Consider the following 11,433-nt stretch of genomic DNA (forward strand, 5'->3'; position numbering starts at 1 on the left):
TGTCAAAAGGGCATGACTTTCAGGCCGATGTAATTCTGGCTCCATTTTTGCAATAAACCAAACATATATGGAGCACTCCTCCCACCCTATGCCAAGCGTCCCAATCCTCTGTTCCTTGCCAAACAGCACAATTGTGTTCCTTACACTCAGCCTTGGCACAGATGAGGCTCGCTGAGGGGTAGTTGAAGGACTTCAGGATACAAGACACCGCCAGGCTGACGTCCTCGTTGCTGGGGTAGAGGCTGACTGAAGCAAAACGCAGGTACTGCAATTTGGGTGTTTCCTCGGGACCCACCTTAACGTGGGGGATCTAGAGGGGAGAAAGACGTTGTTTGTGTTTCTTGACAATAAGGCTTTTCTACGCGGGGGACTACGGAAGCAGGGCCAACAGGAATGTTCCCACGGGTCAACATTCTGTAGAAATAATCCTGCCTATATTCACAATCTACATTTAGCAGGCTGAATTTGCAAAACTCCTCATGGTCCTGCAGCGGTTTTTAAAATGGTGAGCAAAATTATGCAGTCATGAGGTCTAGAAGTATCCTTGTGGTTTTCCAAAGAAAGGGAGAAAGCTGGCATTCTGGAGATCTAACAGGAGGAATCAGAGGATCCCAGCCATGCAACTGCCTAAACCAGTGTTTCTCAACCTTGGCAACTTGAAGATGGGTGGAATTCCTTGCTGGCTGGGGAATTCTGGGAGTTGAAGTCCACCCATCTTCAAGTTGCCAAGGTTGAGAAACACTGGCCTAAACTATTGCCTCCAGAGAGAAATCAACCCCCACCTTTGAAGCAAACGCAAGTCCAGCACTTTTAAGACTACAGTGCATGTCCTCCATTGCTACATACCTTTCTGAAAGAAAGGTTAGAACTCAGTCCCATCGTTTTTTGTAGAAAAGTGGGATCGTATCATCAGAGAGTATCAAGGATGTAATGAATAGTGATGATCAAGTGATCACTCACCTCTTTTTCTCCACAAATGTGGCTGACGATGGAAGCAGAGGCTGGGCTGGACGCCGGACCCAGAACTGAAACTACACCTTTGGGCAGAATCTGACACACTATGAAAAAGAGAGGGTGGGATGAAGATCAGGCAAACTTCTCTTGCACAGTCCAAGTTTGGTGCACCTAGACAGTTCAAGCAAAATCATAGCCTTTGTAAACTTCTATTGGGTGACTTCCCTTTTTACTATCTGCCAATCATTCCATAAGTACAAAAAACTGGAATTCAGTAGCTGGTCTAGAAGCTTGTTAGGTGTTATGGCCTTGTCCCAGTCTATCTACCTCTGACCTTGATCAAATAACCTATACTGGCCTTCCAAGGCTTCAAACCTTGACATCAGCTTCCAAGGCTCTTTTATGAAAGGTCCCTGAGGACCACGCCTGCTCAGGACCCATAAGCTCAGCACATACTTGCATATTTGTGCATGGAAGCTGTGGCAGGGGGAAAGCCCTCTAGTTTTTGACATTGCTCCTTCTCATTACCAAAGATTTTGTAGGGCTTGTCATGCAAAGGAGAACCCAGAGCAGAAACAAGTCCCTACCCACAAACCCCAGAGATAAGGATGCTGTTGTTACAAGCAAGACTTTCCAAACTGACAGGTTCAATGCAACATGCAGTTGCATCCTGATGTGGGTTTTGTACAGTTAAGCCCACTTTGACTGATGGATAGAGCCAGCTCAACATATTATAATTGATCCCTCCTTGCAGCGGTCACTCCTTAGCTTCAAGAACTCCACCTTCTCGTCTTCCTGGTCTCATGAGTTGGGAAGACTATTCATGCCCTGCTTTAGGGCACCCAACGTACTGGTGTCGGTGGTCTCGTACTGGCTGTCCCGCTGCAGTTCAAAGATCTCCACCTCCACCCGGGCTTTGGCGGGCACTTCGATGATGCTATTGATGTGTTCACGAGCCAAAGCTAAGGCTAGTCGCTCCCCGCGGCCACACACTGTCTGGTCATCCAAAATGGCAGCTGGTCATGGGACAAGAACAGATGATGGGTACAAAAAGAGAGAGAAAGAAGCCTATCACCATTCGCTTTGATCCCTGCAAAAGCAGCTTTCTTCTGCACTGTTCCCTGATGTTAAGACTCTTGGGAGCACAGAAGTTGACTTTCTCACCCACCTACACAAGATGACTGTCAAACTCTCCAAATGTGCTGAGTTGACAGCTCCCAGAATTCCTGGCCAGCACAATGAACAACTAGGAATGCTGGGAACTGTTACTCCAATCCATCTGGAGGATGTCAGATCAGTGTGGTCCAAACATGCCTGGTCTGACCTTCTTCATCTTTCTTTTTTAATTGTCTTCTTTTGTATCCTTGCAGATTCCCTGACTCTTGTCCTTTGTCTACAACCATAATCGAACACCAGGCCTGGGCAAACGCTGAGGCTCTCTAGCTTGGAGAGTAGAGCATCTTCAAGCTGTGTAGGTCCTTCCAAGGAGCAAATCATGGCAAAAAAACCAGGTTCTGCCATTTTTCCTGGAGCCATCTGGATGAGCTGCTGAACCACGACTGTCACCCCTTCCGCAGCCATTGTCATGCCCAAGGTCAGGCTACCCTGAGTCCCTGGCTCTCTGCCCTGGCTTGTGCTACCTTCTCTCAGCTTCAACCCCCCTCAGCAGTCTTGAAGTGCATCTCCTCAGCAGAAGCCTTCTACTTACCCATGCGCAGAGACGACAACATCTCCAGGCTCTCATGGGCGAAGCCGAGTATCAGCAGCAGCAGCAGCGCGGGCAAAGCCGGCATCTTCTACCCCTCCTCATGGAGAAAGTTCGGCCGTGGCCTCTGCGCTGCCACCTGCAGGCAGGACAGAAAAATGTCCCCCTCTCGTGAGTACATGGAACAGGTCTCAGCAGATGAGGGTGTCTGGCCAACTTTGTCCAGGTTTGGAAGCTAAGCAAGGTTTAGTCTGATACTGGGATGAGAGACCATCATAAGATCCCAGAATTCTAGGCTGGATTGCATCAAACCCTTTTCTGTACCGTTGCCAAGGGAACAGCACGGATAGATAGATGTGGAACTAACCATTCTACTGTCATCTTTGGTCATGATGGGTGAGGACGATAGGAGGCCAAAGCCAGCAGCATCTGGAGGTTCATAGGTTGCCGAACTAAATTCTTACATGCACTAAGTCAGCTTACACCCTGGTTCTCCATCAATCATCCAGCCAGCACTGCTCCGTAAATGGCAGCAGAAGGTGGATGAAAGCACAGGAGGAAGAGGATCAGAGTAGTTGTAATTCGGTTCTTCTTGATGTATTTGAAAGCAGGTAAAAGCAGACAATCTGCTGATTGTGCCAGCAAGCAGCAAGATCAAGCAGATACTTGGGTTTATAGATGTTTTTAAAGGGTTTGCTAGGGGCGATACAACCCCTCATCTGCAAATTTAGCTGAATCAAAGGAGGTCAAGAACTGCAGTGTTGAAGCAACAATGCAACGTCTTGCTGCAAGTCGGCCTTAAACTGCAGGTTCGTGCTTCGCTGGTTTCCCGTGCATTCATAAAGCTGCCCATCCTTAATTTCTCCCCACCATTTTATCGGTTCACTACATTTTTAATTAACCCAGGCAAATAGATATGGTTCTCCAGACCATCCGTTGTTTTATTCTCACAACAACTCTGCAAGGGAGACTAGCTAGAAGATCATAAGCATGATTGAAGGCAGGAGGGCTGGAAGGGGTCTTCTTGATTCATACGGCACCGCTCTTTAATTACTATGCCATCCTGGCATTTCATCACACCAATTTTCTGCTCCAGTGGAGTGCTGTCCGCTATTCCATATCCTGATCTAACAATAGGGCTCTCTAGTAGCACAACTGCCAACCATTGTCCACAAGGCGCGAATGGCCCTCCAGCCCCTGAAAACTATCCAGAGGAATGACATAACATTTGCCATAATTTCCTCTTGATTTTTGGTCGGAAACAGAAAACAGAAAAACCGGAGAAACGGGTGAGTCAAGCCTCAAGAGAAGCTAAGGAGGGCCAGATCAGGTTAGAACTTGGATGGGAGACTTCATGGGAATTCCAGGGGTGTTAGCTAGAATTGGGAAGTGGAAGATGAATCCCAGAAGGCAGGGGCAAGCTACTCCTGTATTCCTGCCAAGAAAACGCAATGGATGCAGTTGTTTTATTTATTTATTTATTTATTTATTTATTTATCAAACAGATTTATACGCCGCCCATCTCACTATGCCTGTGACTCTAGGCGGCTCACACATAAGAAGCATAGAAACAGGATTGACTTAAGGGCATCTTTATAAGCCTAACTCACCTAGAAATGCCTCTGGAACACGTAGCACACCCGACAAAGTAAAATAAAAGATCTCCCAGAAATCTTGCCCGCTGTCTCCTATAGCAGTGTTTCTCAAGCTTGGCAGCTTTAAGATGGGTGGACTTCAACTCCCAGAATTCCCCAGCCAGCCCTGCTGGCTGGGGAATTCTGGGAGTTGAAGTCCACCCATCTTAAAGTTGCCAAGCTTGAGAAACACTGTCCTATAGCATCACTACATTACTGCCTTATTGGTAGATAAAAGTACGGCCTGCCAAACACTGGTTTTCTTGCCCCCCCCTTTTGCACACTGCTTCCCACACTCTCCTCTATCAACTGCCTTGTGCCGTACTGGCAGAGACACAAAGTTTTAGTTTCTAGCCTGGCCATCAAGGGCAGGGTAAGCTATTTAATTTGCACCACGATGTTCTGTCAAATGGGTCAGCGGTCTCTCAGCGTTACCTGCCCAGGGTTGCCGGACCTGTCCGTGGACTCTGTTCTGGGAAAGCTAGAGTTGCATGGATCCTGACAATCCTTGGTGTATCTGGGGAGTCAAAATTGCATCCCTTGATTAGGAGTGGGCAAAGGTCTCTCCTGGTTCGCCCCCAAACTACTGGACTCTTGTGACTGCTTCCTTCGAAGACGCAGACATCTTTGACATTTCCTTGGAAATAATGCTTGACGGAGGGGAGGGGGCCATCACAGCCCTCCATTGTTTGCAGAGTTGCCTACGGGAACGCTATGGGTAGTTCTTCCCCTTCCCCTGGCATTTTTTTCATTAACCACCTTTCAAAGTGACTGGAGTAGTAATGGATCAGGTTTTTTTTAAAAAAAAATAATGTGGGTGGAAGAACAATAAAAAAAAAATCAATAGTTTGTAAGATAAATGGGGACTCGTCATCTGTCCGTGGTGATAAACCTGATCTAGAAGAGGCCTCCCATACACACTTTGCACGCCCCTTCCTGCAGTGTCTTCTGCCAAGGGCCCCCCCTTTCTACCAGCTTCACAGAGCTCCCCCTACAGGCCATTGCGCACTCTGCTACCCATTTGACACTGCCTTTCACTTCGGCAGTTCCCTCCTTTAGCTGCAAATCATCCTTTGCCTCCAGCCAAAAAAAAAGGGGGGGGGGGTTCAATGCCTCCTTGTGGCTGCTAACTCCGGCCTTCCCTAAGCTCTAGGCATCTTTCCAACCGCTGATGCTGCAAAAGGACCGGCACCCTCCCGGTTGTACATGACACCTGTCCCACTTTGTGCTGAGTCAGCAACACTTCATTGTCCGAGCGCTGTGTGTTCACCTTGAGCATTAATGTTTATTTTCCATCCATCACCGGCAAATAGGAGGGAGGGGGGATATCGATGTTGGCCTCCTTGCTCCCCACTCCTTTGGTCGAGAGGAGGCGAGGAAGAAGGGTCAGCGCTAAAAAGCAGGCTCTCTACTCTAAAATCCTATTTGGGGGGAGGAAAAGTCCTACAGACGATAGGTTAGCCCAGCCAGAAAAGAATTAAAAAAGGAAAACCTCAGATAAACCAGTGAAGTGTTCTGAAAGGGAAGGCATGATGCATGCTTCAAGGCATAATGTCTCTGAATACTGGTTGCTGGAGGCAAACAACGGAGAGAAAGGGCTTCAGCCTGAAGGCCCCACTTCTGGGATTCCTGAGGGCATCAGGGCATTTGCTAGTGGGGGAAAAAAGGCTGTTCTAACCTTCTTATCTGAAGTGCCCTGGCTGGAGCCAGCGAGCCCGAGACAGACACCCTTTCCCCAGGACTTAAACGTGGCTTTTCTACCACCGTAACACCGTGAGGGCAAAAACCAGCAGCAAATTCTCTCCCCTGGGTGCAACTCTGAATGTTATAGGACACCAGCATGAAACGATCTGCAAACAAAGAGGGATGTTGACATTTGCAAATCCAACCTTTGGCTCAAATTAAAGAAGAGGTGGGAATCTCTCGGTTGCCTTTTCCCATTTAAAGAAGACAACCAGGCTGTGGAGAAGAGGGGAAACCAGATCAGGATTGGGACCCAAGGGTGGAAGGGATGTCGCTTTTTCCTATAGCTGGCACCAAGAACCAGGATATTCTGTCTCATTTTTCTGTCATATGGATTTTTACAGCTCAGATTCTGGTAGCCCTCCTTTCCTTCCTGTCATTATTGCCAAACTTCTCTTTTCTCCACTGCCCCAAATGAAAGATGCAGGCACCGCCATTTTGGCCAGGAAAATGGTCCCAGACAAGTCCCTTCCCCATGCTGCAGTCATGGAGAGCCCCTCCCCACATTCTGTCACAGAAAAATGGGAGGTCGAAAGGAATTATGGAACCTGCATATCCAAGCTAACTTGTCCCACAAAAGATAGGAAGACTTTTGTGTCTTCTTCAATGTTCCCCATCAACCCTGCGGGCCTAGACCAGTGTTTCTCAACCTTGGCAGCTTGAAGATGTGTGGACTTCAACTCCCAAAATTCCCCAGCCAGCAGGGATGGCTGGGGAATTCTGGGAGTTGAAGTCCACACATCTTCAAGTTGCCAAGGCTGAGAAACACTGGTCTAGGCCCACAGGGTTGCTGTTTAACAGCAGACCAAACTAGAGACCAGTAACAGGAAATGATAGCAACTCTTTGGAATCCAATATTCCATTTCAGTCTCTCAGCGCTTTGCAGAATAAGAACTCCTGTTCTTCCGACCATCAAGCGCTGGCTCCAATTAAGGACTGTGCCTCCCAGCAGGCATTTGTGCTGTTCAATAAACCAGTCCTTTGAAAACGCACCTCGAAAATTAATTAGAGATTCATTTAGCAAAAGCCTGCAAACTGAATTCCAGAACCAACTTCCAGGAGTTTTCACACCAAGCCTTTTTTAAAAAATGATTTCTTACATTTGCATGCTGAGCGAAGAAGATGAGCCTCTGGCTAAGCTCGTAGCATCAGCAGTTGGCACTGGGCATTTGCCAAGATGCATCGCTCAGCAGGAACCCACCATAAATCTCCCAGCCCCTCCCAGCCCCACTGCTCTTCCCTCTCTGTTTTTGAGGTCTATTCACCTGGCCTCTTGAGTGAAGCACATCCTAACAGCTTTTGCAGATCCCATATATTTAAAGCTACCAGATTGTCTTCGTCCCCAGTGAACTCTTGGCCCAAATTCTGCCTACAACACTTCCTTCCTTCCCCACAAGCAGGTCTTCCCAGAGTGGTATCTTCAGGATGATGGAAGGTGAGCTCTGTGAGGTGTCCACGCTACGGGTCAGCAAAGTCAAAATGGCAGCTGTTATTGCTTGACTGAAGCCCTAGCCCTTTAATTTCGCAGCCTTCAATTGCGGGGTTTCAATCATACAACTATGGACATCATCTTGACTTTTTTTGACACCCCCCCCCCATGGCTGCCCTTGTCCCAAACATCTGAAACATCTGAAAGCTGGGATATTCCTGGTTGGTGGGGTCTCACTGGCCTTGCTATAAGTGAGCATGTGCAGAGTGCCTTTTTATCACTTTGCTGGTGCCCCAAAATCTCAGAAGAGGAGACATGGTTGCCCCAGGCATCAAAGAGGCCAAACGCATAGCCCATCTTAGCATTATCAAGGACCAAGCTTTATACCAAGGCAATCAAGTAGGAACTGCTGTGGGCAAGTTCTCCAGCCTGGTTCGACTAATGAGGAAAACAGCATCTTTGCACCATGTGACAACTGTTGCCAGGCAACAAGAAGCTGCTAACAAGGATGCCATGGTTGCTAGGCAAAGCCATCTGCAGTGCCGCTGCCCTTCCCAACTGAGTTGCCCCTTCTCCCCACCAAGGGGAGAGAGTTTCTTCAAAGAACGGGAACTGGGCTCCACCACAAGGTTGGAACAAGAAAGCAATGTTGCTACTCCCCTTTCTCCTTTGCCTTCCCACCCCCTGGGCCCACCAAGGGGCACTGATGCGGAGTGATGGGGAGAAGAACTTTAAGTGTGATTCTTTTTTCTCATGGGTCACGTCTTGCGTTTCCACCAAGAGTCTCACACGCAAATATATCTTGCATATTGTCACCTTTCTTGTCCCAGTCCTCCCGTCCCATCTATGGAACACCTCCCATCTTCTCTTTGCCAGATGCTCCTGGAAAGGAATCCAATAACCCCCTTGAGGAATCCTGACCCATTCTAGAAATTTCAGAGCTACATTGTTTGGTACATAACACATCAGCTAGTCCTTACGCCTTCCAATATGGCCCAAACTCTACAGGTAGCTCTGGAGCTAAAGTTTATTGGGAGCCATAGGACTGCCCCCAGCCCCCATTTGCACACCCGCTTCAAGGTGCCGCCAGACTCTCTTCTGTGTTTGCAGTGTGACCCACACAGCTAATACTCCCGGGATAATGAATAAAAAGATCCTTCACGTGGAAAAATTAGCAACATTCTCTCTTTCTGTGCAACTAAGCCACATCTCACAATGAAAGGGCGAGGAAGAGGGCAAAGATTTTGTGCAGGTCCAACAACCCCATTACAGCTTTCTTCTTTTATCCTGTTCAGCGAGCACTCTTCTCCGCCCCCATGGTTTTTTTTTTTTTAACTTATGGGTGGTAATTCTGTATTCCCATGACCTTTTTATAGTGGACTAGACCAGGGTTTCTCAACCTTGGCGACTTGAAGATGGGTGGACTTCAACTCTCAGAATTCCCCAGCCAGCAGGGGGAATTTCTCAACCGCCAAGGTTGAGAAACCCTAGACTAAGACTGTGCAAGTTTTTCTTTCCTTTTAAAGGCTCAAGAGCCTTCTCCCCTGCATACACTGCCTCAGGCCAGCCTTTGCCAACAGCTTGGAAATTTTGGACTCCGTTTTCAGGTGCTGCTTAACAGAATATTTAAATGTCAAGCTCTCCCTCATTGACTTGCATGAGCGCCATTCATATTCACAGCACATTTGAAAAAGAATATTTGCATCAAAGTTCAAACAGCAATAGACCGATTCCACTTCCTTTCCCGCACCCACACCCTACGCTCTGCCACTGGCAGGTTAACAACCCTGAATGTTTTTTTTAAGTGCACATAAACAGGACCACCAAACCAAAAAAGAATAATAATAATTATCGAGCACATCTAAATACCCTAACTTTCCAATTTCTGAATATTTCTCTCTGTACCTTGTTCCCAAAAGACTCAATAAAGGCACACTTTGAACGGCTCTCTGGATCATGCTAACACATGCTTTTTTAACCACGAGTATTAAACAAGCCACATCACGAAATGGATTCGTGCAACATGTTACGTTGAAGCGGCGTTTTACAAACCATGGTGGTTGGGTTCACCAACACCCTAAGCCAAAACAAAACCACATAAATTCTAGATCAGTCTTTTTTTCAAACTTGACGACTTTAAGAGGTGTGGGCAACTCTTTGTCTTTACCTTGTCTTTACTTAATTTAATTTGTGGTTTTTAATGGCTTTTTGGGGGGGTCTTCTTCTTCTGTACGCCACCCAGAGTCACTATGTGAGATGGACAGCTATACAAATGTGATAAATAAATAAATAAATCCCCAGAATTCCCCAGCCAGCATGAATGGACTTCAACTCCCAGAATTCCCCAGCCAGCATGCTGGCTGGGGAATTCTGGGAGTTGAAGTCCACACATCTTAAAGTTGCCAAGTTTGAGACACACTGTTCTAGACTCTAGCTTGATACAATATATAATCCTCCACACAGACAATTCTAGATTTAGTCCCAGTAGCTCCAAGTAGGGTTGAGAAGGATATCTACTCAAACCAGTGTAGCCATTACTGACCAGTATAGGCAGTACTGGGATAAGACAGACTGAAAGGAGTACATTCAATTGTTCATTTTCTTGATTTATGCAATTTTCTTCATAATGCATTTTTTAAGAGGGGAAAAGTTTGCCGTTTCAAAAACTTCCTATGAAGGCTCTCGGTGAGACTCTCAGAACGAGGTTATATGAAAGACAAGGGCTACCTATATCCAGCCAGGACTTGATTAGCTGCCTAGAAGGAAGAGCAGAAGTGAAGGGAAGATTGCAATTTCTTTTCCAGCAGGCCTGCTAGGTCTTTAGAAGCTGTGTAGCAAAAATAAAATAAATAAATCAACAGGTGTTCTTTGTACCAGCAGGAAACTGCCATGATGAGTAAAGTGTTAGATGTAACTCTTTGCCAGTCTACAGGTATTAAAATATAGAAGAATTCTGCCAGGGGAAAAGACAACAACTCCATTGGGCATCAAAAAGACACAACTGCAACTCTATGTCTGTGCACTCCCCCTGCCGCCATGTTTTGAGCACAATGCTGTGACATACAAATAAGGCTGGGGTGGGGGAGTATAGCCCCCACCCCCATTTTGCCTGGAAGTTGAAAATATGAAATGTTTCCCCTTCTGGCTTCTCCCACAAGACCATCCATATCTCCAGCTTTCTGATGCAACGTTTCCACGGCCCTCCCCAAAAGTGCAGAAAACATTGGCTAATACGTTGTCCTCACACAACCTTACAAATCCATTATTATTCCCCCTTAAGTAGGCTCCTGAAACAGAAGGACTCCGCAGCTATATATGGAACAAAATTCAGCCCTCTCCATCTTTCAGGTCCAATTTACACATTCAGCAAAGAGCGAAGAGCAGTGTTTCTCAACCTTGGCGACTTGAAGACGTGTGGACTTCAACTCCCAGAATTCCCCAGCCAGCAGGGCTGGCTGGGGAATTCTGGGAGTTGAAGTCCACACGTCTTCAAGTCGCCAAGGTTGAGAAACACTGGTGAAGGGGCTCCCAGATTAACCTGCACCAATGCAAATTTCAGAGAAAAGCCTGAACGGCTGAACGTTCGCCCATCTTTTCAAAACAAAGTCTACCCACCTTTAAAAAAGAAGTGTGTCAGATTAAAGGATTCCATTTAATGTCCTTAGCGGTCTTCTTCCCACTCAAGAGGGGGATAATCACATGTGCAACCCCCCCCTGCAAACTTGGAGAGTGAAACAATGCAATGCGCACTACGCTTTACTACCGGAAAAAAAATATGACAGAGCCTACCGATATGACGCACGAATACACCCCAACCACACACATTTAACTCAGGCCTTGCTTGCAGCTTAATTAAGGACTTTCTATTAAGGACGGCGGTCGTACAAGTAAGAACCCTCCGTTTAGAAAGACAGTGAAACGGAGCAAAAAATTAAAAATAAAGAAAGCGAGGAGCTGCTATTATCGTG

At 46.9% G+C, this 11,433-nt stretch overlaps 1 protein-coding gene across 1 annotated transcript in view; it reads right to left on the reverse strand.

The window, feature by feature from the left end:
* The window catches only part of GRIK5 (glutamate ionotropic receptor kainate type subunit 5), a 34,176-nt gene extending 31,419 nt beyond the window's left edge, over window positions 1–2,757 (reverse strand). The window contains exons 1-4 of the mRNA XM_007436514.2: window positions 2,663–2,757; window positions 1,806–1,970; window positions 961–1,058; window positions 145–310 (exon numbers count right to left, since the gene is read on the reverse strand). Coding sequence (XP_007436576.1) covers window positions 145–310; window positions 961–1,058; window positions 1,806–1,970; window positions 2,663–2,747 — 514 coding nt within the window. The 5' untranslated portion in view covers window positions 2,748–2,757. The remainder of the gene's footprint in view (window positions 1–144; window positions 311–960; window positions 1,059–1,805; window positions 1,971–2,662) is intronic.
* Between the last annotated feature and the right edge of the window lie 8,676 nt (window positions 2,758–11,433).

This window comes from Python bivittatus, unplaced genomic scaffold (assembly GCF_059951505.1).
Source record: "Python bivittatus isolate LINGU-HERP-01145 unplaced genomic scaffold, Pbiv_v1 ctg000310_np1212, whole genome shotgun sequence".
NCBI classification, from domain to species: domain Eukaryota; kingdom Metazoa; phylum Chordata; class Lepidosauria; order Squamata; family Pythonidae; genus Python; species Python bivittatus.